The sequence below is a fragment of the Syngnathus scovelli genome, chromosome 8 (assembly GCF_024217435.2).
Source record: "Syngnathus scovelli strain Florida chromosome 8, RoL_Ssco_1.2, whole genome shotgun sequence".
NCBI classification, from domain to species: domain Eukaryota; kingdom Metazoa; phylum Chordata; class Actinopteri; order Syngnathiformes; family Syngnathidae; genus Syngnathus; species Syngnathus scovelli.
Window position 1 is genome coordinate 17,479,090 of NC_090854.1, and position 26,342 is coordinate 17,505,431.

A 26,342-nucleotide genomic window follows, 5' to 3' on the forward strand; every position below is an offset into this window, starting at 1 on the left:
CACGTTCATGCTTATATTGTTACAAGCCACAAAAGCACATGCTGCGCTAAGCCTCTCTCCTTCTAATGAGCCCTGAGATTACCGAGGAGGCACAAAAGACAAGGCCCACCCTCGACGGACGGCCCCAAAAAGCTGCTTTTCAGTGTCCGGACAATCCTTTTTTTGGTTCTTCACCCAGCAGGCTGCAGACTTTTTGTTTAGTTTGGAAGTCAGCGTAAGAAGCGGTGGTACTGGGGAACAATCCCAAAAAAACAATGAGAAATCGGGTCTATTACAAAGAAGAAGAAAAAAATACTTGAATCTCTCTAGTCGTAGGAGTAGCCAAGCTAGGAAAATGTGGGACTTATTGTCAGAAAAATACGGTATTTGGAAAACAGTCTATAACCATGACCATCAAGAACCTTGTATCAAAAGAGATTTTTTTGTGTGTGTGCGCCGTACTTGTAATGCCGACAGTGTGTTACCCTTGTGAAATGTTAATTCCCTCCCCACAGATGTCACATGTGGCTCATCAGAATTAGCCTGCAAGGATGGGAGCTGCGTTCCCGTCCCCGCCTGGTGCAACCAGGTCATCGACTGCGCCGATGCCTCGGATGAAAAAAATTGCAGTGAGTCCTGAAGGCTTTGCATTCCACTTACAATGGAAACATAAAGCCACAGTTGGAGCCGGCCGGCCGGCTGTCCTCCGGAATATGCGCGTGTCACTCGGATCACGGAAAATAATGGCCGGAACCTACCTCCAGCTTTTACCGCGGCGGTGACAGACGGTTATTGTGCGCCTGTCGTTTGTATTCAGACCACAGCGACTGCTCTCACTATTACAAGTTGGGGGTGAAAGAAAAAGATTTCATCAGGTGCAACTCAACTTCTCTCTGCATCCACCCATCGTGGATCTGCGACGGCGCCAACGATTGCGGAGATTATGCCGATGAGGCCAACTGCCAGGGTGAGTGAGGCGCAGCAGATGGACGTCGTTGCCAATGAGCTTAAACAAAAAAGAAAGCTTCAATTCAAATCTAATGTCAACTTTTTTTTCTTGCTCATTCAGTTTCCCATGAGCAGAAATGTGAGGAAGGCCACTTTTCATGTCCCAGTGGGAACTGCATCTCCAGTGTTTGGCTTTGCGATGGCCAGAAAGACTGCGAGGATGGCGCGGACGAATTCCAGTGCGGTAAACTAACAAATGTCCACTCAGTGACCCGGAAAAAGTTGTTTCAGAACACCATTACTATAACATGTTTATCTGATCATCAAAAAAGAAGCCTTTATGCCTTTTGTTCATTTAGCCAGATTTAGCCGGCCTTGTTTAACGAGACGACCGAGTAAGACGCACTGATTATTTATATTGCCATTAGGCAATTTCATATTACTCTCTTGAATTGGAGATGGATCTTTTTTGAAAGTCAAATTCACAGCCTAAACTCCTCGTCTCTATAGGCTAACAATTAATCAGCAGTCTGATTATTGTTCTTTTGAAGGGCATATGCTAAGCAGCTTCCTTGCCATGCCTCATTTTAAATCTGTAACAAGCCGAGACGCTATTGACTCTAGATGGAGACTGATATCATTTTCCTCCACAATAGCTAGCAATTTTTTTTGGGGGGGGGCGTATTGCTTTTGACAAGTTACAAAGTCCACAAAGTGACCGTTGCTAAAATTCCCCAAGGTTTACAGGCTGTGTTCAGTTGAGCATAACTATTTAATTGGCGAACTTGCATTGCACTGCACTGGGGGAGAATCATTTATTATATGTACAGCAGCCTCAGCTAGCCATAGGTCAGGCTGTTTAAATGGACCGAAACGGAATGTGCTTCAACTTCACAGTTGCGTTGCCGTCACAGTTTGATTTCATTGGTGTTTAGAAGCAAAGTTAGTATTGTTTAAAGTATAGGTGTCAAACTCGAGGCCCGGGGGGGCAGATACGGCCTGCCGCATCATTTTGTGTGGCCCGCGAAGACAAATTTTGCATCGACTTCATGTGTCAATACTAAAATTGCAAATTGTCTTTTAAAAAAATTGAGATATTGCTCAATTCTTATTACTTTTTTAAATATTTGCGCAGTTTTTACTCGTCTCTAATTTCAAAACTTATCCATCAGTTTGATGTGAAGCCTATCGTGTATATCATGTATGGTTTACATTTTTATTTTATTTTGACACTGACGTGATGCATATATGATTGTGATCATCATTAGTCAAATTGTTCCAAATCCAGCCTTGTTTTTCTGCGATTCCATCAACGGTCATTCGGAGAAGATGAATTCCAAACGCAGTTGTATTTGCTAAGGATATTACAAGCCCTTGCCTGGTTTGTCTTCCCTGTCTGAGCGGCGCCTTTGTTCCCATTTCCGTCGCTAGGCAGCGGAAGGCAGTTCTGGCTTGGCATTCATTTGTCTTTGAGTTATCTGATATGTTGTTTAAATTATTGTCGCAGGGGTGCATTACACACGAGCTTTTCCATTTCCTCATTTGCTGCCAGTGCGAAATAATGACAGCCCCCGTGCTTCATATTTGCCGAATAGATATGAATTATTCCAACGTATAATCCGAATAGCATTTCAGGACAAGTAGACAATAGTCCCGTTCGGCTGCGTTAATTATCATATAAAAAGCTCCAGCCGCTGTTAATCGTACTGGAAAAGCAAAAAAAAAATAAAAAAAGGCTTTCCGGAAAATGTCATCGCATTTCAAATAATTTCCAATTCGACATCCTCTTGGATAAAATAATCATTTGTCACTCGGTTGGGGAGAATATGCTTTAGCGCTTGGTGTGAGAAAGAAAAGAATACGGTGACTTTGATACATTTAACATGTGTCAGGCCTGCTATTTTGTAATGCACTTGAAGTGCAAATTTGCCTTCACGTACAGCCAGGCTGCATAATCACACGTTCCGCTTTTAGCCATTTAACATTCTTCTAAGCGTTATCTTACATCTTCAAAGTCTGACAGCAAGGTAAATGCACAAGACAGAATCCATAGCCATCTTTTTTTTTTTTTTTTTTTGCCATCATCTGACCCTGCAGCACGCATCCTTCTCTTCCTCTCTCGTCAGAGCTGGCAACGGAGAGAAAGCCGGCATTGAACGACTCCCGGGAGTGACTTACAGACAGACGCACACTCAACGCACATCATGACAATATGTGCATTTCCACATCATCATGGCTAGCCACCATGCCTTTCCATTAACCTCTAACTGTTTCCCATCAGCACCGGCTGCTTCTTACCAAATAGATGAAAGGAAATTACCCGGGATAATCAATTCCTCCGAGCCTTGATATTTAAAAGCGTGTTGCGTAGAGGCCATCATCATTAGCTTAGTTTCACCAGCCGAGCTGTATGGCCACATTTAATCATAGACGACAATTAAAAAAAAAAAGTACATATAAAAGGCTAAATGTGCTAGTGGATGAGTCTGACCTACCCGCGGGGTACCGTTTATTGTTTCGGTCCAAAAAACAAGCACGTATTTTTGCCTCAGGAGGAGGGATAAGTACACGTAGCTTTATGCTAACCATGCAGAGACACAGACAAGCTAGTGGGGTCATGATTATACAAATAATTGTATGGAAATCTCCTCCAGGTCATTCGTATAAATCCATCAATCGAAAATCGCTTGGTGTTGAAGTGTGTTATGTTGCCGCGTAAACAATTTCTTACTTTCTGTGTATGACCCTGAAGTGTCATTACGGGAAATATTTGGATGTGAATAATACAAACACGGCGGTAACTAAGTGCGCTTTCTCGTTCCATGTATTCTTTTCTTTTCTGAGCGGTGCTTAATGGCAAAGAAAATTCAAACCAGGAAGCCGGGCCTTTTTCGTTTGATAAAAAATAAATACCCTCAGTCCTTTCAAGTGTGTGTGGTAATTTGTCCCCAATGTGCCCATTGATTTTTTTGTCCCCCCCCACCCCCGCCACCCTCCCTTCTTGGCTCTGCAGACTCGTCATGCTTGTGGAACCAGTTTGCTTGCTCCAAGAACAAATGCATCGCCAAACAATGGCTGTGCGACGGCGAGAACGACTGCGACGACGGCCTCGATGAGAGCGTGCAAATATGCGGTAAATGCCCGTTAAGTTGTCGACAGGAAAGGTCGCGCCGACTGCGCGACGGGACACAACGCCTTCTGTTTCCTCAAGCAGAGCAAAAAAAAACAATGTACCGAAATAAAGCAATCTTAATGAGAAGATTAGAAGGAGACTCCAGGCGTCTCTGATGACTCAGGTGGTCATAAATAGATTTTTAACGGAGGTCCACGAGGCACAGTTACTTCGGGGGATGAAGACGCGTGCGAGTCATGAAAAGCAGATCATCAGGAAATATTTACATCACGGATTAAAGCCGTGCAAGTTTTAATCACAGCCAACCTTTTCCAAGTAAGCTTGGATTTGAAGTAACCAATTTGTTTACAGTTTTAAATGGGAGTAGATGTCAGTCAATGGGCCAATCGATATTTGCCAAGGGCCTGTTTTCTCTCTGCTTCCTCCTTGACAATGTTTTCGTGGCTTCAAAAAATACAGACGGATTATAAGAAAACAGTCAATTGTATTATATTTTTATGAATGCAATTATACCTTGACCATGAATCCAGATTGTTTTTTTCCCGTCAGGCTCAGTGACATGCGCTCCAGGGCTGTTCAGCTGCCCGGGATCATACGCTTGTGTTCCGAAACGCTGGCTCTGTGATGGCGAGAGAGACTGCCCTGATGGGAGCGATGAACTTTCTGCAGCTGGCTGCGGTAAACTCAAAACTTGCTGTCCTATCAAAGTTGACTAGGTCACTGCTACAGTTAAGCTTTTTTTTTTTTTTATCAAACCCTTTGGTGAATCAGATCAGCCAGAAATCACAAAACACTGTTATTATGTACGAAACAAATAATATTAAAATGCAAACATAGCATTTCGAAACTATTACCCTGGCGGCCGCATGGTGATTAGACTCCTGATCGATGTCGATGGAAGCTTTGCGAGTCCATCGTTTTTTGTCCATTACCTTTCCCTTGATATTTATGTAAAAAGCTTGGAAGCCATTATGGAGGGGAGAAAAATAAGTCTTCTTGAGCACTTTGTTCGTTGACTTTGAATCCATCGAGACTCTGCAATAATATTGCCAGCCAGCAGTCTTGAAATATTTTCGCAGCTCATTTACATTGCTGCGAATGCCCACTCAGCATTTTCACAAAAATGATTATGATTCCGTTTAAGACTTTGTGTCGTTGTGCTTTTTAGCACCCAACAACTCGTGCGACGACAGCTCCTTTCGCTGCCACAACAAAGCTTGCATCCCCCAGCGATTTGTCTGCGACCACGACGACGACTGCGGAGACGGATCCGACGAGTCTGCGGAATGCGGCAAGTCCACGACTTTGGCGCCCTTTCGCTCTGAATATTCATCTGCCGTTTATCATGATGACCTCATTTGCATGCGCTCGACTTCTTCTCTTTCATTCCAGTTTTTAATAGGATAGCCTAATGACAGCTCGGGGCTACGAATGACTGTAGGAAAATGAACGAGTCAAAAATGCCAAAACACCTCGAACGATCTTTACAAATGATTAAAATGATACAGAGATTTATTGGTGATTTAATGAAAGGCACAATCTGGAATGAGATTTTTTTTTGGGGGGCATAAGACAATGTGCTGTCATTTGTTTATTTTGTGACTGATGGAAAATTGTGAAAAAAAAAAACAAAAACTTTCCACCACTGTTGAACGATTAGCCGGGCTCTTATAGCAGAATTGAGTCGGCCGTTAAACTGGCTTGTCAGTGTGCAGCTTGCAGAAAATGCGTGTGTCCATCTTTGTGCAGTGTACCGCTCGTGCGGATCGGGAGAATTTCGCTGCGGGGACGGCCGCTGTCTTCTCAGCGCGCAGTGGGAGTGCGACGGCTACGCCGACTGCCCCGACCGCTCGGACGAACTGCCTCTCAACCTCAAATGTCTGGCCGCAGGTAAGAGTCCCGTTTGACTCCCAGCTGGACGCTTTGAAACAGACTTGCCGGCAGTGATGAGGACACGCCGTTGGAACAAAAGCCGTTAGAACCCAGCGAGCGCCCCTGACTAAATGGTTCAAGGTCCCACGTCAGGACAAAAAAAAAATCCCCCAGCGACTTTGCTTTATGCACGGCTCTGTCTTTTCAGGAAGTTTGTGCAACGGCTCCTTTTTCATGTGCTCCAACGGGCGCTGTATTTCCGAGGGCAATCTCTGCGACGGGAGAGACGACTGCGGCGACCAGTCGGATGAGAGGAACTGCAACGTCAACGAGTGCTTGAATCGACGAGTGAGCCGCTGCACGCAGGACTGCCAGGATCTCGCTGTTGGCTACAAGGTAAAAACCGACTTGACGACGCTAAAATGGGTCGGCCGGTGCTTCTTTTGTTCGTATTTAAAATGGCCTTTTTGTCAAACCGCTGGTTAGGAAGTTCCTATGAGGGCCCCATTGTAGTGTTGATGAAAAATGGGGGCACCCTCCATCATTTAAATTGCCCATCCCTGCCCTCAAGGCTATAATCCAAAAAACGATGACTCAGCTCAATCTGACTAGATGCTTAAAGGTTCTTCTTTCTTCTAGCAGAGCCATGAAATCATTGCTCCATTGTTGCTTTTGTCTTATTGTGGGAATCGTGTTTGGAGCGAAGAAAATAATCCCGTTTGGTTCGTCCACGCCACTAATACGTTTTTACCGAGTTCAAATCCGAGCGCCTTCTCAAGGTGGATCGTGGAACGTTTCACGGCTGCTGCTAAATCCGTCCTGGTAAAAGCGGGAGGGCCGTGCATACATACGTTGACTTTTGCAATCACTTTGAATCTCTCAAGGACGCTTTAATCAGATGCCAACAAGTGCTTGCGCTCACTGCCTATTCCTGGTGTGCCATGTCAGGGTGGAATCCGGGTCAAGGCCGCATCCGGCGTAGCCTCGGCCATGGCTGCTGTCACACTGTGAATGTTTATGCCTTCAGCCTTGGATTTGTCTCCTTCTCCGCTGGATGCCCAAGATGCGACTCGCTGTGTCTGAAAAGAAGCTGAAAGCGCAATAAACTTGCGCTTTCCTGCCGTGACGGGGTCACAACTGGAGAAGGAAGGAGCACATCGATGTGGACCTTGATTTCAAACATTTGTGGTCTCAGCAGTAGACTGGAGACTAGCCAGCCAATATTCACAACAGTAGCTGAGACCAGCATTTTGAAGTCGCTCATGTCGTGTCTCTCAAATGGACCTTCTGGTTGTCTGATCAGTGCAAATGCTGGCCCGGCTTCCACTTGAAGGACGACGGCAGGACTTGCGTGGATGTGGACGAATGCTCCAGCAGCCTCCCCTGCAGCCAGCGTTGCATCAACACCTACGGCTCCTACAAATGTTTGTGCGTGGACGGCTACGAAGCCCTCCAGCGTAACCCGGACGTTTGCAAAGCTGCATCAGGTTGGCGTAGATCCAGCGTTTCATTTTTCCGTCATTAGAATTCAAGTGTTGACTGCATGCGTTCCCCTTTGCAGCCGAAGAGCCTTTTCTCATCATGGCCGACCACCACGAGATTCGGAAGCTGAGTGTGGATGGCTCCAATTACACCATCTTGAAACAGGTAAGGAAAATGACCTTTGGCCTTGCCACCTTAGCTACCATGTAACCGGCGCTGCAACGGAAGGAATATTTTGGAACCCTTGACCCAAATGTTTCCAAGAAACATACCGAAGACCAAAAACAAACTGCGTCATGTCATTTGATAAAATATTGAAGATGTTGAGCAGAAAATCAGCAACGGTGTGTAAAAGCGGGAATGCTTTTTTGGAACACGACTTGATGACAAACTTGTCGTTAACTTTGCCGGAAGCTTTCCATACTTTCCACAGGGACAGTCAAAAATGTAGATCTGAGCGTGCTGATAAAAAGGCACGTGCTGATTTAATCTCAGGAGATGATATTCGGAGTAGTGCGACGCTCCCGAGGGGCACTTTGGCGCCTGTCTGGGAAGGTGTTGATGATCTGATGAAGATGTCTCATTTCACCTGCCGGATTATCTGACACCTTTTCAAGGCAGCATTCGAGTGAGACAGAAAGGGAGGGGGCGGGGGAGTGTTTTTTAGAGTGTCTGCTCGTCTGAGTGACAATGAGGTCCTGTGAGACGGATAGAAGCGAGAGACTCGCACTGCCGCAATGATTGGACCCTACGTGCTATTCCAACAGCCATCATTAAATGTGACATCATAAAAATCAAATGATATATCTTGTTATTTTTTCTTTGTGTGATTGCCAGGGCCTTAACAACATCATACATATCGACTTTGACTACAAGAAGGAATTCATCTATTGGGTGGACTCGACCCGGCCCAGTGGGAGGAAGATCAACAGGATGCGACTCAACGGCAGCGACCTTAAGGTCACTCGGCTCTCTTTGTCAATCGATCAGATATTTTCAAAATAATAGTATTATAATATATCATACATATTATCATATTTATAATAATTATTATAATATTTTCAATATAATAATAATAATAATAATAATAATAATAATATTTGCAGCAATATTTAATGGAAAAATATAAAAAGTAGTAAACATACCTCTGACTAATTTCTAAGAACGTGTTTTATCAAAGTCATTGGGTAGGCGTTAACTACCGCACTCCACACACACCTCATTAATATTTGGCGCGTATGTGGACGGGATTATGTTTTGCGCAAGAGGATAAAGTGTCTGAATTGAAGATTCTCAAATAAGTTAATTAAAAGAAGCTTTTATACTTCTAAGCGTGACACGAGTACGACAAGGCGATAGGTCTCGTCGCAATGCAAATTTATCTGAATAATGAAGAGATAAATTGAATTGATAAGTTTGCTCTGCAAGCTGCTCATCAGTGTTCGTTCTTCATCTCAATTCAAGTACCTGCCGTTTGGAAGAAAGGTATCGGCCTAATTATTAGTTTCTGTTTACACAACGTTTTCCAAGTTTCATCAAAAAGGTTGCAGTTGTTCATTACGCGCCTTCTCCGGAACGATGAATAAACTCACCTTGGCCGTTCGAAGAAACACATTCAAACTCACCAAGTGAAATTCTGAATAATGTCATGATGGTGAAGTTTGGAGCAGAAAGTTTATTTGACAAATATGTTCTTTGTGCTGCCTGAGGCCCTTTTTGAAGATTGTGCGCAATGAAGGACATGTTGGTGTTTGGATTTTGCGCTTTAAATTGGCTTCTTGGGCGAGAGCCTAATGGTTTGCCAAGACGATATATTTTCTTGGTAATGACGAGAGAGAACGCCTCAAAGCGCATCATGTTGTTTAATGGCAGACAGAGTGCTGTGTTCACGGCATCTGCTAGATCTGCCAGCTGGACAGATTTATTGGGATATCCATGGCACTCCCACATACTTGCACATTTCTTTTTTTTTTTTTTCCCATCCGTTGAATACCTTCCATCACTTTTGAGCTAATTCACTCACAAAGCGGCGCTTGCCAACACTTCCATCTTTCTACTCCTCCCTTCTCCCCAGGCATATCTGCTTAAAGCAGAAAATTTACGTTCCCGCAGATGGAATGGCCGTTGATGCGAGGCAGCCGCTTTGCGTTACAATTACTGACTGGTGCCAGATAACAATTGGCTCTAAGTGTTTGATAATTGCACTGGGGGGATTGTCCTTTTAGCTCGTAGCACATTTCCAGTGCACCCGATGGATTTTTTTCTAAAGTTGAATATAATATTTATATAATAATATGTAATATAATATGATATAATTTGATATAATATAATATAATATGATGGATTTTTCTAAAGTTGAATATAATATTTATATAATAATATGTAATATAATATGATATAATTTGATATAATATAATATAATATGACATAATATAATATAGTATAACATATACACAGCTGAAATGACGACATGACTTTTGTAAGATGGCCTTCATGAGTTTGTCAGTCCACAGCCACAATACTTTCTAAATCAATCAGGAATTGATTATTTCTACTCTTCTTTATTTATATCCGCCGCGCCACGGCAGAAATGTTTGGAGCACCGCGTCTGTAGTTTCTCATTGAAGTCACCGTACACAATGATTCATGTTTGGAATAACAGATGGTTGATAGCTGTAAGATGTGTATAAGTAGCCGTGTGATCTACAAAAAGACGCATTTTGCTTTCATGTGTATTTCCTAACCACATTTAGTAGCTGCGGTGTGGCATTTATCACCACGCTCCCCTTCATTGATTTCATCTCGTGGCTGTTTTCATTTTTGCACTTTGCCCGCCTACCGGCTCTTCCGATAGCATGCGCGGAATACCAAAAAGAAATAAACAAATGGGAGAATAAAGGCACAGGAAAAGACAAATGTTGCTAACAACGGCAAGTCACAGAGACATCACAAACACGGAAGAGTGACAGAGAAGAAATTGCTGCCTTGGAAGTATTGATTTCGCTCCTCACTATTAATGGTGCGCTAGTTTTGAATGAAAATGCTTCATTATGCCGAAAGTCAACAAACAAATTGCTTCTGCTGTGGGCCTTTTTCACTCTTACTTCATTTCGACGCCTTGTTTAAAATGAATGTTTTGCAATTAGACTCCAGCGCAAGTACGGCAAGTTCGACATGCCGATACTTTTCTTTTGTGTTTGTTCAAGCATGGCCAGGTAAGACTCGGCGCTGAAACTGACTATTTTGTATTTCAGATTGTACACAAAACAGCAGTTCCCAGCGCCTTGGCGGTGGACTGGATCGGAAAGAATCTTTATTGGTGTGATGCCGAGAAGAAAACGCTGGAGGTGTCCAAAGCCAATGGTCTCTATCCAACTGTGCTGATCAGCTCAGGCCTCAAGAACCCCACCGATCTCGTGCTGGACCCGCAAACCGGGTATGTGCATCTAATGATCGTCTCTGTTTTTTGGTCCAGATTTCTTCTCGTGGCGGTAATTCCTGTGTGGTGTCATTGCTTTTAAGTGGATCAGGATCTGAACTCTCGTGTTCTACTGACTAGGTATGTGTTCTGGGTAGACTGTTGCGAACCGCCGCACATCGGCCGCATCGGTATGGACGGCCGCGAGCAAAGGGTAATCGTGGACAAGGAGATCTATAGCCCCACCGCTCTCGCTATCGATTATACCAACAAGAGGCTCTACTGGGCGGACGACAACCATATCCTTTTTGCCAATATGGAAGGCTTGCAGAGACACAAAGGTACTTATCGGAAAGAGGAACATTTTTGTCTCAAGGCAATATTTACCTGATGATTACCATCTGTCCCTCGCCAGTGTCCTACGATCACATCCAAGGCGTAATGGCGCTGACCTTGTTCGAGGACTTCATCTACTGGACGGACGGCAAATCCAAATCACTCCGGCGAGTTCACAAGACGAGCGGGGCTCAAGGGCTGGAGCTCCTCAACTCCTGGCAAGCCATCAAATCCATCAAGGTCTACCACTCTCTGCGCCAGCCTGAAGGTAGAAAGTCCATCTGGCACCGGCGCTCTCCTTGAGAGGTGTCACGACTCACGCTCGTCACGCCTCTACGCAGTGGCCAAGCACCAGTGTCAGATTGCAAACGGAGCTTGCAGCCACTTGTGTCTGCTCTCCCCCGGCGGTGGACACCAATGCGCCTGCCCCAGTAATTTCTACCTGGCCGCTGACAACAAGAGCTGCCTCTCCAACTGCACGTCCAGTCAGGTCAGCAATGATGACGTTCCTTTCCAGTCTTCATCGCAACTTTCCCCCAAAGGCAAACTGCACGGCTTTGCTTTGCCAGTCTTCATTTCACTGACATGCTCTACCGACCCCCCGTGCGATGCTTGAGTATTGATTTGTGTCTTGGCTTTGAAGAGCGCTGAAGCTAAAATGGAAGATTGGTGTCGACTTAGCGCATATTCTTCTCTTCTCCAACAGTTTCGCTGCGGGACGGATGAGTGCATCCCGTTCTGGTGGAAATGCGACACGGTGGATGATTGCGGGGATGGCTCGGATGAACCTGCCGATTGCCGTGAGTACATTTGGTTCCAAAAATGGGAATTACCCCAAATAGGCCGCAAACACATCATTGTTAACGCAGAGCCACTTTAAGTGACTTTCTTCCACTTTTGTGAGTTGACATGATTTCCGAGGCCATTTGACAGCATGGAGTTTCTATTGCTATGACAACAGCGGAATTCAAATGCCAGCCAGGACGTTTTCAATGCGGCACCGGTCTCTGCGCCCTTCCTCCTTTCATCTGCGATGGAGAGAATGACTGCGGCGACAACTCGGATGAAGCCAATTGCGGTGAGTGAGTGAATGACACGCTGAGGACATCAAAGAGGACAAATTCATTCATTTCAGTCACGCCGAGCTTTTCCCAGCACTTTTTTTTTTTTACGGAGCTGATTAGGACCACAATAGTGCCACGCATGAAAGTCACACTTTTGTGATGGTGACGAATGAAACAACGACCCCCCGACAGAGAGAACCAAATTGGAAGGAAGTTTCTTTTCTATCATCTTGGTTGATCGTGTGGGAGTGACGAAATATTCCATATTTTTGGGACGACTAGTTCGTACTTTGTGTCCCCTCACAAATAGACATAAAGCATCTCTCAAGACGAGTCAGCTAATGGGCTCCAGTATCGCTCGACTGTAACAAACAAAATGGACGGCTGGATATTAATGTGGTTGATGTTTTCTTTCAGAGACATACATTTGCCTCTCAGGCCAGTTCAAGTGCAACAGGAAACAGAAATGCATTCCTCTCAATCTGCGCTGCAACGGTCAAGACGATTGCGGCGACGGAGAAGACGAGACGGACTGCCGTAAGTTCACGACCAAATGGAAATATCCGGTCCCCCTTATCCAATGTTCTTTTTTGTCCCCCCCGGAATAATTGAAACGGATTCAAAGCATTTTAGAGAGGAGCTCTTTGAATACATTGAGACCTCTTTGTCTCCATGTCAGACTATCACGTCTTTCCTTTTGCTACGTTTATCTTGCGTGTGATTGCGATAGGGGTGACGGCGGGGGCGACTGAGAATGGAAAGGCGTTCGGAAGGAGAAAAAAAAAAAAGAAATGCTCCAATTAGGGGGAAAGTAATGACTTTGCCCGAATGTGGGTTTGAATGCTGTGTTGCAATTAAGACTGCGGCAGCCAATATCAACATGCTCTCTGAGATAGTTGTGCTAATATTCCAGATTTATTTGATAATACGCTGTGTTTGTGCGTGCAGCCGAGAGTACGTGCTCCTCTGAGCAGTTCCAGTGCAAAGCCTCCATGCACTGCATCTCCAAGCTGTGGGTCTGCGATGAGGACCCCGACTGCGCCGACGGGTCAGACGAGGCTAATTGCGGTGAGTTGCACAAATCCACTTAAGCATAAATCACAACATTGCGCTTTAGAGCCACCGGGGTTGGGGGAACGCGATTTAAGCGGAATCAATTTTACACTCGGCTCGCCTCTCGTCTCGAGACGGTTTACCAAGACGTATCAGTCTCGAGCTACAGATCGCACGTTATGTGCACGCACGGATGGCTGCCGACCAACTGCGATGAAACCTCTCGGGTTGTTCAGCTGACCTTGAAATTTGCCTTGGAATACTTTGAGAACAAAAGTTTATCTTCACACAATCAAAGGTCGCTTGTTACTACTCACCTCGGTTGGCCACATGCGATATTCGGTAAAACAGAAAAAGAAACTGATGAAGTAAGTTTTTCAAGAGTGGAACTGGATTATGGCCAAAGGGTCGAAGATTAAAAGGACAGGTTGTCTTTTATTTCCTCACTTTTGTTGGCTGTGAATGATTCAACAATGTTATGCTGCAAAAAATCGTCCTGAATCTCTTTTGAAGCAGGTTGTATTTATTTTTTTCGGGGGGGGGGGGGGTGTCACAAGGGTGCGCTGGGGTATTTCATCTTCTGGTGTGTTCGCCTCTGGTGAACAGACTCCGTTTTGAACTCAGTGTCAAACTTGCTGAGGCGAAAACCCGCAGGATACCACCATTACACCCACAAAATATGATCGCAAGCGCCGCATTAATATTCATGCTCTTTGAAGCTGCTTCTTTTTTTTTTTGGTCTTATTGTTTGTTTGCACCTGACGAAAAAGATGAAAAGACCTGCGGACCTCATGAATTCCGCTGCGAAAATAACAACTGCATCCCAGACCACTGGAGGTGTGACAGCCAGAACGACTGCGGAGACAACTCAGACGAGCAGAACTGCAGTGAGTAACCCGACTCATCCGCCTGCCGTCACTTGGGTTTGTCAGCAACGCGCCAAAACGGGAGCCCGCCCTTCAAACGCGTACCCCTGTGGCGCTATCAAGGCAGTCGTGCAAAAGTTTCAGTCATCCGTTTCTCCTAAATGATTGCTCACGTTACTCGGTTGCCATAGGAACCGAACGCCGTCATAAATCAAGGAGTCGCTGGATTGTGAATATTTATAATTCAAATTGTTCAAAGACTGAGTGTACACATGATTAAAACGATATTAAGATCCAAATACAACACAGGGGGCCAGATACGGCCCGCCACATCATTTTATGTGGCCCGTGGACAAATTGGGCATCAAATTGTCTTCACTTTTAAAAATCATCTTTTTCAAATATTTGAACAGTTTTTTTCTAGTCTAATTTGAAAATAAGTTTATTTTGTAGCGTATACTCTTCATAATATGAGGCGTTCGTACATTTATTCGGGTTGGCATAATGGCCCTCCGAAGGAAACTATGCGGCCCGCGACAAAAATGACTTTGACACCCCTGAAATAAAACATTTGTCTATATCTTTATAAGTTGCTTATTCTTCATACTGTAACTGCTCAATCCACACCGCTGGGACATTTGATTGTACCGTATTAAAGCGGCTGGCTCATAAATAAAACGTAAGGAAGCAAAAATATTGCTTTTTTTTTTTTTTTTTTTTGCATTGTAAACTGTGAATTGAGTAGCGACGCGCACATGCGTGTACAATACACACACACACACACACACACACACACACACACACACAGGGCCCAGGATAATGAGGGGGAGAGCCCAGAGAGTGGATCTGATGCAGCTGTTTAGCTGCGTCCTAATATGGTCCTTTGGGACACACTAAATGGCAGCAACACGCTTTTTGGCTTCCGAGAGTTTTGCCCCCGTCGATTGCAGAAGCAGAATTGAATGCATTTACATGGTGATCAGCTTTGCCAGCAGCCTCCGCTCTTATCCCGTATCAGCCGTACAAAATGAGTCTAATTATCTCCAATTGCGTCCTTGTTGTTGTTTTTCAAGGCATTAGCACACGGCTGTGAACACAAACATTTGGCTAATAACGATATCGGGGAGATGCTTTCTGCAAATCTGATTTACATGATTGCATGGCCTTTTTTTTTTTTTTTAATATATATCATTTATTCTTTTCTTGGCAGCACCCGTCACCTGTAACCATAAAGACTTTGCCTGCGCAAACGGAGACTGCATATCCTCCCGATTCCGCTGCGACGGGGATTACGACTGTTTGGATAATTCGGATGAGGCAAGTTTTTCTTTGACCTTGAAACACCCTGGAAAGACATAAATACCTGACAATAATTTAAAAAAAAGGTGGATTATATTCAATTGCATCATAAGAAATGCTAAATCCCATTGGCTCTAATTTCCTTTAAGATATGTTGAGTGCTAAACATCAATGGTACAAGTGGTGCTTCATCTAAGTAGGATCATCAATAGTCATGATGCAGTACATAATTCAGGGGCAAACACGTGCAATTATTCATCACTCTTAGCGATTCTCGTTTGGATATTAGCCTTTATCTAAACATTTGCACTGCATATTACAGCTCTAATTTCTCCCAGTGCGCCTTAGCAGCCCGTTTTTCAAGCCCCAATGGCCGCTTTGAGGGTCACCACGGTTAAACGGCGTTAAACTCCCTGCCCGTTTTCGGATCCTCGAGAAGAGGCGTATGCTAAAGCGCCGCAAATGAGCTCCAAAGGTTCTCGTTGCAAGTGGACGCGCGGTACAAAGCACGAGTGGCTCTTCACCCACTCGCTATTTTCAAACCTGGATGATGAACTGTGTTTTTACTGTTGTGGGTATCAGCTCAAGTGTAACATATTGCGCTGCCATTTTTGTTTCGGCGTGGGTGTTTGTAAAAAAAAAAAAAAAAAAACGTGATTGCCATAATATTATGCTATGTACACTGTCTGCACATTTGTTTTGCACGAGTACCCTTGTTAGCACCGTTTTGCCACGGCGTGTTTGATTTTTTTTTTTCCTATTCCTGCTCATACTTTGGCTCACAGAAAGGCTGCGAGGTACACTGCGCCGATGACCAATTTCGCTGTCATAACAACCTCTGCATCTCCAAAAAATGGCTGTGTGATGGCCAAGAAGACTGCAAAATGGGAGAGGATGAGAGAAGCTGCCATGGAACAGGTACACGATACAATCAACACAACATTTCTTGATATTTTCTTGACTTTCTTTTTCTGGGGAAAAGAAATCCTCCAGCAGGGTAGAAAAATGTTTTTTATCATTCGGCTTTGGAATGATTTTCTTGTCCATGCCAGGTTTGGAATATAAAAGTCTGGTGAGAAATGATAGCGCTATTATTTGGGTTATATATGTTCTGCTTTATCTCGACCTAAATTCAGCTAAAACAAGATTAAATGCAAGTCGACACGGGATTAGAAATTCCGCTGCAACCTGCAAACCAGGAGGGAAAAAGTCTTTTAGAGGCACGGGATATTTAAAGTTTCTCATCATTGCATATTTCAAAAAGATCACAAAAAATTGTACCACAACAGCATGTCTACAACCACTGAAAGTAATTCCAACGACACCCAAGTCACTCACCAGGCCAAGCTCCGCCTTTTAAAGCCACATACACTCAAAACTTTGGGATTATTTTGCTTTCATTTGCAATCGCGCTGACGTTTCCGCAGTGGCCCCTTCGTGTTCGGTGAACGAGTACGTGTGCGACAGCGGCGGCTGCGTGTCAGCCAGCCTGCGTTGCGACGGCCACGACAACTGCCTGGATGGTTCAGATGAGGTCGGTTCACCTTTACGTCGCCGGGGACGAATCTTTGCGGCTAAAGGTGCGTGTTTGCCATGCGTCATGACAGACTGGCTGCGTCAAAGAGTGCCGAGAAGATGAGTTTCTGTGCCTGAACCGAGCGCACTGTATCCCTCGACGCTGGCGTTGCGATGGCGTTATGGACTGCATGGATCACAGTGATGAGGAAAACTGCAGCCCGGGTAAGTGGCATGCCGGTGCTGGAGTCTAAGATTCAGACATTGGAGGACATCATTCATTAAACTATTCATTAAATAAATGAATAATTCAATAAATAATCATAATAAATAATTATTTAATCACCAATTAATAATTCATTTTCATGAAATAAAGCCTGGAGTTACGGGTAGTCCTCACGTTCTGCCCAAATCCCGCTAGGCCGCGAATCTTTGCATGCAGCAAAACTCAACGCAGCTCCGCTTACCTTAACACGATAGCGGGCTTAGTCGGATTTATAAGAACCGCACAAGTATTATCGATGCAAGTGCTTCCCACCTAAATGCCGTGGGGGGGGGGGAGGACAAAAGATTTTAAATCAGATGGAGGCGGAGAGGAATGGATCAGAGCAACACCTTTTGTCCGCTTGAATAGACTTTTCATCGGGAACTAACATTGAAAATGCGTGGGGGAGTGTTTCATTTCTTTGTGTGACCGTAGGTGCTTTCTTTTGCCGGGCTGATGAATTCATTTGCAATAACACCTTGTGCAAACTTCACACATGGGTGTGCGACGGCAAGGACGACTGCGGCGACAACTCTGACGAAGACGCCGACATGTGCGGTGGGTCCGCCGCCTCAACTGTGCTTTGGTTTAAAGACAATCAAGCTGTCTTTGTTTTAAGATATTTATGAGCCGCTACCCCCGCCGACGCGGTAGATATTTAAATGCGCGGGGTAATTTTTTTTTGTCCCTTACCATTTTCTTCTTATCTCGTTTGATCTGCAGAAAAACTTGCCTGCCCTCCTACGAGGCCATTCCGCTGCAGAAATAATCATGTTTGCCTGCGTGCTGACCAAGTCTGTAATAAAGTGGACGACTGCGGTGACAGTTCGGACGAAGAGGAGTGCGGTGAGGACATCCATTTTATTAATTCACAAAGGCCTCGTGGGGTGCTTGTATGAATGTTCACATCGATAGCAAAAACGGTCTGTGACAAACAACGACTCAAAGCAATCTTTCCTCAAATCACCTGTTCACTCTATTAGAAATGTTGTAGCATTTTCTTTATGATTTTTTTTTCTCTTGGCCACCGGGGGCACTAATAATACAGAATCAGATGTACGAATATGCGCATAGACCGTCACGGTAAGCTGCAGTAATAATATTGTTTTATCACAAAGGATAAAAAATATCGATGCCGCAAAGTATTGTCTATCTGCATAAGTTGCTGCACCCTTTGTATTGAAATATCTGCTCCTTCAAGGGTTGATGATATTTTCGATGCAGAAGGCGGCGGGTTTCCGCAGGTCGCCTGGACGATAACTGCTGCGTCTTCGTTTCTTTTTACGACATCCTGACGCCTTCCTGCAGCGCCGCACTGATTTGAGTGATGGCGCCGAGCAGGCCCGAGTGAACGGGACAAATGGCTTCATTCATATTTCACTCTTTCATCCTCTCCCTCTCTCCCCCTTATCTCCCTCTCTAATTCCATTGATCCGGCCATCAATCTCTCACTTCACTCCATTACCTCCCTCCATTGTACGCCTCTTCCCTCCATCCATCTTTTCAATCTCACCTCGGTCCCGTCATGCCATCGTGCTATCACTTCATTTCCTTCCTTTTTTAATCCCCTCCATTCCATTCCCTCCTGATCTCCCTTGTAAGTGTTTGAGATCCCCCGCATAACACTCATTTTAAAATTCTCGTCTGGTTCCAGAAGTGGCGGCCGGAAGACCTCGACCTTGCGGGAAGACCGAGTTCACCTGCAGCAACCGTCGCTGCGTCTCCATCCAGCTGCAGTGTGACCTCTTCAACGACTGCGGCGACGGCGGTTCGGATGAGCAGGACTGCAAAGCCCGTGAGTATAGCGCCCACCCAAACCACGCTGCTGTGAGGTCTTCGGGAGGCGGGCCCATCTCCCGGTTGCGGCTGTGATGTTTTGTATTTTTTATGCTAATGTATGTATGGCCTCATTGGTGCGTGTGATGTGAAAGACCACGTTGTCCTTTTGGCTTTTACACATCAAAGCGCAGCAGGTGTCTGAGATGCAAAGGCGGGCGAGGTGCGTCATCAAAAAGGCTGCGTTTGTATTTGTAGTCTCCAGCGGCGATGTCTGCGGCAAGAAAACAAATCCGTGCGGAGAGGACGCCATCTGCAACCAGACCAGCGCAAACGCCGTATGCCAGTGCAAAGCGGGCTTCAAGAGGAACCAGAAGTCAGGACAGTGTGACGGTAGTTGATGATCCTTTTTTTGATACCCCATCTACAAATGGATGGCGACTCCAGTTGAGCTGCATGAGAATAAATCTTGTACGGAAAAATACGGAAAGCGAAGTCACCAGGCTGTCAGAACAGCGACGTTTCCGTTGAGCTTTCACAACTCATACCGCCAAACGTGTCCAAATCGATATTCATTCTGACAAATACCGTCTTGTCATTTCCAGAGACAAACGAGTGTCTGCAGTTTGATACGTGTCCACACTACTGCACAAACACCAAAGGATCATTCAAGTGCACATGTGACCGAAATTATAAGGAAATTGAAGGAAATTGCATCGCAAAAGGTACGCACGCCGCTCGGAAACTTTTACAGAAGCCAATCGCTGTTTTCTTCCGATGAGCCGCATTGCTGTTTTTGTCAAATTGAACCCACCTAATTCTGTTTCGCTTTCTCTTCTCCACTCTGCGGGCAGGACCAGATGATCGAGTGCTCTACATAGCTAACGACACTGAAATCCGAAGTTTTGCGTATCCGTTCAACCGGAGCCACGGACACAAAGTGCTGGCGCAAATCGAGGACAATGCTCGCATTATTGGGATGGATGCTTTGTTTCACCACCATAAATTTATCTGGGCTACCCAATTCAACCCCGGCGGAATATTTTACAAAGAAAGTACGGAAAGAAGTCAAACTAAAACAAACATCCGGAACATTGTAAGTATCTACGAATGTGGCGCCCAAAGAGGCTTTCATTGTTTGTGTTGTGGAATTGGAATATTTTGCTTAAACAAAACATCCTCATTAGGATGGAAATGAATGCACATTGTGTTTTACTCATTTGTTTCCAGTGTCCCGACTTTCGACGACCCCGAGACATTTCCGCCGACTGGATCACCGGGAATATCTACTGGACCGATCACTCGCGGATGCACTGGTTCAGCTATTACACGGCGCACTGGACCAAATTACGCTATTCCATAAATGTCGGACAACTCAAGGGACCCAATTGCACACGCTTAATTACCGACATCGCCGGAGAGCCGTACGCCATCGCTGTCAACCCCGTTCGAGGGTAAGTGGGGCTGTAAGACTTTTAGGACGATCATCTACCACATATACAGTACTTTTTCTGTCGGACCATCATGATGATGATACCATCAGCGACCACAAATGTCAGGTACACTTGAAATCTAAAATATTGTTTATTTTAAAAAAAAAACTGTCTTGAGAAATGTTTTAAACCCGGTAGAACAATAAAACGCCAGAGCTGCTGTCGGCCACAGCTCACAGCCACAAACTCACAGGTAGACTCGGCAACGTCATGTGACCCCAGCAAGCTTTTAAAGACGCATGTATAATCTTCAGCAGCACGCCTGCTCATTTCCAGTGTACATTTCGAGTGTTTAATGATCTGATATTTCGAAAGCTTTGCAGTATTAACCAGCTGGGCTCTAATTGTGTATGTTGGCCATTAGAGGCTGAAGCAGGTAATGTACTGTACACTGGCTGCCTGCCTCATTCAAATATACAACATAATGAGATGGCTGACATTGAATCAAAACAGCAAAGTAAATGTGCAGCCGGCCGACGGGTCAGATCTCATTAGAATGATCTGCAGAGTTGAGGCGAGCCATAGCTCAGCTACAATTAATACCTTCTCTACGTCCAGGGGCGGTCCTAGCTTGAAGGAGCCCACTTTGATGTTCTCTGACAGAAGTTGGGGTGTAATCGTATTATGGCATGTAGAGAATCTGGGGCGCTGGTGATGAATGCAGTCAGCCAATGTTGCTCTGTCACGCAGGATGATGTACTGGACCGTAGTGGGCGACCACTCTCATATCGAAGAATCCGCCATGGACGGTTCTTTACGCAGAGTGCTTTTGGAGAAGAACCTCAGGAGACCAACCGGTAGGTATTTCCCATCCGGTTACATGGGCAAGTTGTAGGTCTGCATCATATTATGTTCCGCTAACGTTTTGAAAATGAAGCTAGGTGCTACTAAAGCAACAAATGAATCTTACTGAAGTAGCTGTTTTGTTTTTTTTTTTAATGGGGAAACGGTCTTGAACTAGTTTTGAGCATCTGCTTTGGCCTCCTTAATTCAAGCGGCAACATTCCGTTGTGTTTACAGAGCGAGGAATTCATCATCTGCGCCAAACCTATTTAAAACACCCGAGCTGGCTCTCAGTTATCTAGTCAAAGACCGCGCGGGAAGTAAAAGTGATTAATCGGTTTGGAATTGTAACGTAAGCAGTCTTAAACACGACTATCCAAAGTACGCTGCACAAAAGCGCTGAGATCTACTCGGTTATTTCCACACTGGATCATTGATTGTTGAAAGCAAAACAAGGCAAAGGGTAGAAACATTTCAGCTGGCCTGCGCTGACCTTGGCTTCTCCAGACGCCTGACCACTTCCAGCCAGATCTCTGCGGAGTTTGGACGGTAAATAAAAGTCTTTGTTTCCTCGTCCCCGCAGGGTTAGCCATCGATTATTTCAATCAACGTTTGTACTGGGCTGATCCGGAGCTTTCGCAGATTGGCAGCGTGAGATTGGATGGTTCCGACCCGCTGATGACGATCAATGAGAGACATGGTAATTCCTGCCATCAAATGGCTGACTTTCCCAAAGCAAGTTCTTTTTGTTTCTGTTGTCTTAGAAGTTGATTGCTGTATTTGCAGGCATCTCCCAACCTTATAGAATCGATTTATTCGAAGATTACATCTACGGAACTGGCCTCAAGCATCAAATCTTCAGGATTCACAAATTTGGCAAACAGCCTGTGGAGTTTTTTAACTTGGGGGTGGAGAAGCCAACCAATGTTTTGATCTCCCACCGATTCAAACACCAAGATGGTAATTTCTCTTGTTTTGTTGGGGGGGAGGCCATACGTACCGAACGGCTTCTGAGGTCATTGCGCAACAGTACAAGTTGTCCAAATGGCGTTGCAGTCAAATGGAGTCAGGCGAGCCATTTTTCAAAAGGAAGCTTTGGTGTCCCTGAGAGACTCATTAGACCTGGCATGCAACGTGTGGGCTGAAGATGTGCACAGAAAGCTTTGACATGAAGCCTGCTTGTCCCTCAACAAACCGGCCTGTTAATTTTTTGAATATGGTCTATTATATATAAAATGTGTATTTTTTTTATTTATTATAGATTTATCATGCTTGAAAGACGTTCTTTGGTAAAACCGCACTCATCTCTGATATTTCATGTTATTTTGCAATTAATTAGTTAATTATTTTTAAATTAAATTCCATATATATATATAAATTATTTTTAATATAATATAATTCAAAACAAAAAATTCTCGGCAACTGCTGGAGTTTACAGTTTGGTGATGTTGGCCGTGTAAAATTGTTCACGTGGGGCCCTAACAAATATTCCGCTCATTAAAACTGTACGAGAGAGAGTAAAGAATTTGAATGAAGCGCTGCATCACAGATCCCATCTTGCTTTTCCCCCAACAGCGTCAAATCCGTGCCTGAGGATGTCTTGTGATTTCATGTGTTTGCTCAACCCCACGGGTGCCAGATGTACTTGTCCGGAGGGCAAAATGCTGATCAACGCCAGCTGTAGTGACGTCAACACCTCAGGTGGACTTTGCTTTTATCTTCCGCCGCATTCAACAAAATTGGGAAATATCGCTAGCAAACGTGTTCTCGTCGTTTCTGTTGCCAAGATCAACCCAATAGAATTCACAGCACGTAGTGTTTGTTGCCTTTACTGGCTTTTTCTCCCGTGGCCAAGGTGAATTATGTCGTCCCCCCTGTGAGAACGGAGGCCGCTGCTTAGCCAATGAGAAAGGAGACTGGAGGTGCTACTGCTGGCCCGATTTCTCGGGCCAACGCTGCGAGGTCAACCACTGCACAGACTACTGCTTAAATGGAGGAACCTGCACGGGCTCGCCGCTGGGTAAGAAGCAGTGAAGAAATTGTGCCAGTCAGAGTAGTTTTCACACTTTTGGTTCATTTTGAAATGTACCAAAGAAGAAGTGTGAGGTTGTCATCTTTCACCGGCCGACGGTTGCTGTTTTACAGTCCCCCCCCCCCCGGGGGAATCCTCTGATTCCAACGCTGAGACAAAATTATCAATGTTGGGGGGCTTGGGGCCATTTGCCGCTTGCACAATGACCCGGAAGAGCAACATTTCACATCTCTTTCCTCGGTGACATCCTTGCGGCGGTTTAGCTGCTTCAGTGAGCTTTGCACACAAGTTGATGTCACTTTTCTCCATTTTTTGGGCCGTTTTGATTGTCAAGGGAGGAAAAACCCTGAAATACACGATGACTGCCTTTAGGTATACATGACCCCACTAACCGTTGACGATTTCCTGCCTTGGGGCAGCCGACGTGAAAATTCCTTGTCGCTGTAATTTTCCACTTGATGGTTGGCCAGGCCCTGCAGAGATGCAACTATTTGTACACAAACAATTAACAAGTCAATTTCCCATTACGTATGGCCTTTAAATTGCCCCTGGGATTGATTTTTACTTTGTGGAGGTAGCCTTGTGCTCATGTTCCACAGTAATGAACTTCTAACGAGGGGCCGATAGCGACCGGGATAGGGATGTGTGACTTATTATTTTATTATTTTGCTTAAAGATGAGGTCGCAGGAACCAGATAACACCACAATATTAGCATTTTAATGCTAATTAATTTAAGCTTAATCATTTTAGATGCAAAATTTGTCTTTGCGGGCCACATAAAATGACGTGGCGGGCCCCCGGGCCTTGACTTTGACACCCGTGCGGTAACAAGACGATCACGCTTGACCTTGCGTTGAAGTTGGACCAGCGCGCCGCACATGGAAAAATGATTTCCTTCAGTTTTGCCGTGGCCTCTAATCCCGAGGGCACGTTGCGCTCTGCAACATTTGCTGCGCTCGGAGCTCCTTGGCCTTATTTATAGAACATCCAAATGTTGCTGCTTTTTCTGCGCGTTCCTTAATCCCTCCCCTCGCGTCTCCATTTATCTAGGTAAGCCTACTTGCCAGTGTCCTCTGGGCTTCTCGGGGCCGTTCTGCGAGAGGAGGATATGCGACAACTACTGTTTGAACGGCGGCACGTGTGACGTCACTGGGGGGAACCAGCCCGTGTGCCGCTGTTTGTCCGAATACACCGGAGAGCGCTGTCTGTACCGTGAGTGGCGCACCTCCAATTTAAGCACTCGTGTCGGCTTCGCGTGATTGACGCAAACCTACGTTCAGGGCGTGCAGCAAAAGCTTCCGCCTGAAGCGTTTGGGGGTTATTTCCTTTCGCGCAAATATCACTTTGCAATGAAACAAAACAAAAGCACGGCAATCAAACAACCATCGGGTGTTTCTGTGCAGCGGTGATAATGATTTTATTTTCTTCTTCCCCCCCACACACACTGCTTTTGTAATCATTGTTAGTGGGGGGGGGAAACAATTTTGGCTGCACACCATTGGCATCTCTCCTCCCATTGTTTGCCCAAGGGGTGAAATGTTTTCAACTGTGTCTAAGATGTCATTTGATAAGGATAATTAAGTCCCATTAAAAGCTTTCACAAGTCCAATTAAGGCAGCTCAAAGTACATTCCTGGAGTGTTGTCAACGTCTCTCTCTCTTTCTCTCCCGCCTCCGCTGCAAATGGCGAGCAGATATTTGTCACCACTACTGCGTCAACTCCAAGGCGTGCACGCTGTCCAGTAGCGGCTACGTGGAGTGCGTGTGTCCCGCCAGGTTTGAGGGAAACAAATGCGAGGTGGACAAGTGTCTGCGGTGCCACGGCGCTCCGTGCCTCATTAACGACGAGACGACAGATGTGGTTTGCAAGTGAGTTATCGCCTTCTGCTCGCTCCGCTCTGGCGTCGGGAGGCGCGTCCGCATTTGCATTATTTATACGTTTGTCGAATCCCAGATGTGTACAACGCATGAAATAATCGCGCCTATTACGGCGGTGTCGCGAGATTCAAACGACTCGGCCGTTCGCAGATCCGATCTGTTGCTTACCTTCAAAAGACGTTTTCAACTGATTGCTTTTGGTCCCTGGGATGTACATTTGTTTTCTTATATTGCGTCTCAATCCAACAATATATTCCAACTTGGTGTTTTTTTTTCTGCTCGTCGCTATTTCAGTTGCACCAACGGGCGAATCGCGCCGAGCTGTCAACTGTGTGACGGTTATTGCTACAATGGAGGCACCTGTCACCTGGACCCCGACACCAACCTGCCTTTCTGTCAGTAAGTCACTCGCTACTACTCACTGGCAGCAGAGACATTCTGATTATTCTCAACCCGGCTGCCTACCTGTCTTGATCTCGGTAATCCTTGCTCGGGGAGTACAACCGAGAACCGTCGCGGGGTCCCTTTCGCCCGTTCGAACAAGCTGTTCCTACGCAATTGTGAAAGCAAAGTGGTGTTTGATGTCACATGGCGCAGCGTGGGGCCGGGTGCCAGAGCGCCATCTTAGGCTGTTTGACACGTCGCTGTGGCTTAAGGCATTCACGCGGATATAAAAAAAAAAAAAAAAGTGGAATCCTGTTCATAGCTTGCCACTTTGAGCCTATCACACAAGTCCTCCTTGCAGTAAAGAGCTGGTGTCAGGTTTCCGTGTCGCTCTTCAGTTAGCGGATTTAGAAGTTTGCTCTCCAGAAAGAAAAGGGCTGTGTCACTCAGTTAACGTGACATTCAGTGGGCGGAGGAAACTAAAATTTAAAAAAAACTCTTCCAAGCATGTCCCACCGATTCCTATCAACCTGAGTCATAATCGCATGCGGCGTTTTGTTCAAAGTTTCTTCAAGGGGGAAATTGGAATTCTTTTCTTCTCAAGCCCAACGCTCTGCATTTTTAACTGCTCATTGTCCAGGCTCGCTCGCTCGCTCGATTGAAATTTCTACTCGTCCGGTAAATTCCGGTGGAGAGAATCAATTTCTATGCAAATGATTCTCTCCTATTGGATGAGGTCAACGCATCTGATCGGAAGGGTTCATTC

At 45.3% G+C, this 26,342-nt stretch overlaps 1 protein-coding gene across 1 annotated transcript in view; it reads left to right on the forward strand.

The window, feature by feature from the left end:
* The window catches only part of lrp1bb (low density lipoprotein receptor-related protein 1Bb), a 131,654-nt gene that overhangs the window by 99,648 nt on the left and 5,664 nt on the right, over positions 1-26,342 (forward strand). Inside the window, exons 48-86 of the mRNA XM_068651596.1 lie at positions 495-608; positions 797-946; positions 1,049-1,171; positions 3,941-4,060; positions 4,610-4,738; positions 5,229-5,351; positions 5,810-5,950; positions 6,141-6,328; positions 7,236-7,419; positions 7,494-7,579; positions 8,252-8,374; positions 10,669-10,850; positions 10,974-11,173; positions 11,248-11,436; positions 11,510-11,658; positions 11,875-11,968; positions 12,130-12,246; positions 12,650-12,769; positions 13,181-13,300; positions 14,056-14,172; positions 15,362-15,468; positions 16,236-16,368; positions 16,878-16,984; positions 17,058-17,190; positions 17,666-17,788; positions 17,954-18,076; positions 18,885-19,025; positions 19,265-19,399; positions 19,612-19,731; positions 19,861-20,102; positions 20,237-20,460; positions 21,190-21,296; positions 21,866-21,982; positions 22,069-22,242; positions 22,858-22,983; positions 23,138-23,302; positions 24,366-24,527; positions 25,009-25,183; positions 25,487-25,591. Of these exons, the coding sequence (XP_068507697.1) occupies positions 495-608; positions 797-946; positions 1,049-1,171; positions 3,941-4,060; positions 4,610-4,738; positions 5,229-5,351; positions 5,810-5,950; positions 6,141-6,328; positions 7,236-7,419; positions 7,494-7,579; positions 8,252-8,374; positions 10,669-10,850; positions 10,974-11,173; positions 11,248-11,436; positions 11,510-11,658; positions 11,875-11,968; positions 12,130-12,246; positions 12,650-12,769; positions 13,181-13,300; positions 14,056-14,172; positions 15,362-15,468; positions 16,236-16,368; positions 16,878-16,984; positions 17,058-17,190; positions 17,666-17,788; positions 17,954-18,076; positions 18,885-19,025; positions 19,265-19,399; positions 19,612-19,731; positions 19,861-20,102; positions 20,237-20,460; positions 21,190-21,296; positions 21,866-21,982; positions 22,069-22,242; positions 22,858-22,983; positions 23,138-23,302; positions 24,366-24,527; positions 25,009-25,183; positions 25,487-25,591 (5,488 nt within the window). The remainder of the gene's footprint in view (positions 1-494; positions 609-796; positions 947-1,048; positions 1,172-3,940; positions 4,061-4,609; positions 4,739-5,228; positions 5,352-5,809; positions 5,951-6,140; positions 6,329-7,235; positions 7,420-7,493; positions 7,580-8,251; positions 8,375-10,668; positions 10,851-10,973; positions 11,174-11,247; positions 11,437-11,509; positions 11,659-11,874; positions 11,969-12,129; positions 12,247-12,649; positions 12,770-13,180; positions 13,301-14,055; positions 14,173-15,361; positions 15,469-16,235; positions 16,369-16,877; positions 16,985-17,057; positions 17,191-17,665; positions 17,789-17,953; positions 18,077-18,884; positions 19,026-19,264; positions 19,400-19,611; positions 19,732-19,860; positions 20,103-20,236; positions 20,461-21,189; positions 21,297-21,865; positions 21,983-22,068; positions 22,243-22,857; positions 22,984-23,137; positions 23,303-24,365; positions 24,528-25,008; positions 25,184-25,486; positions 25,592-26,342) is intronic.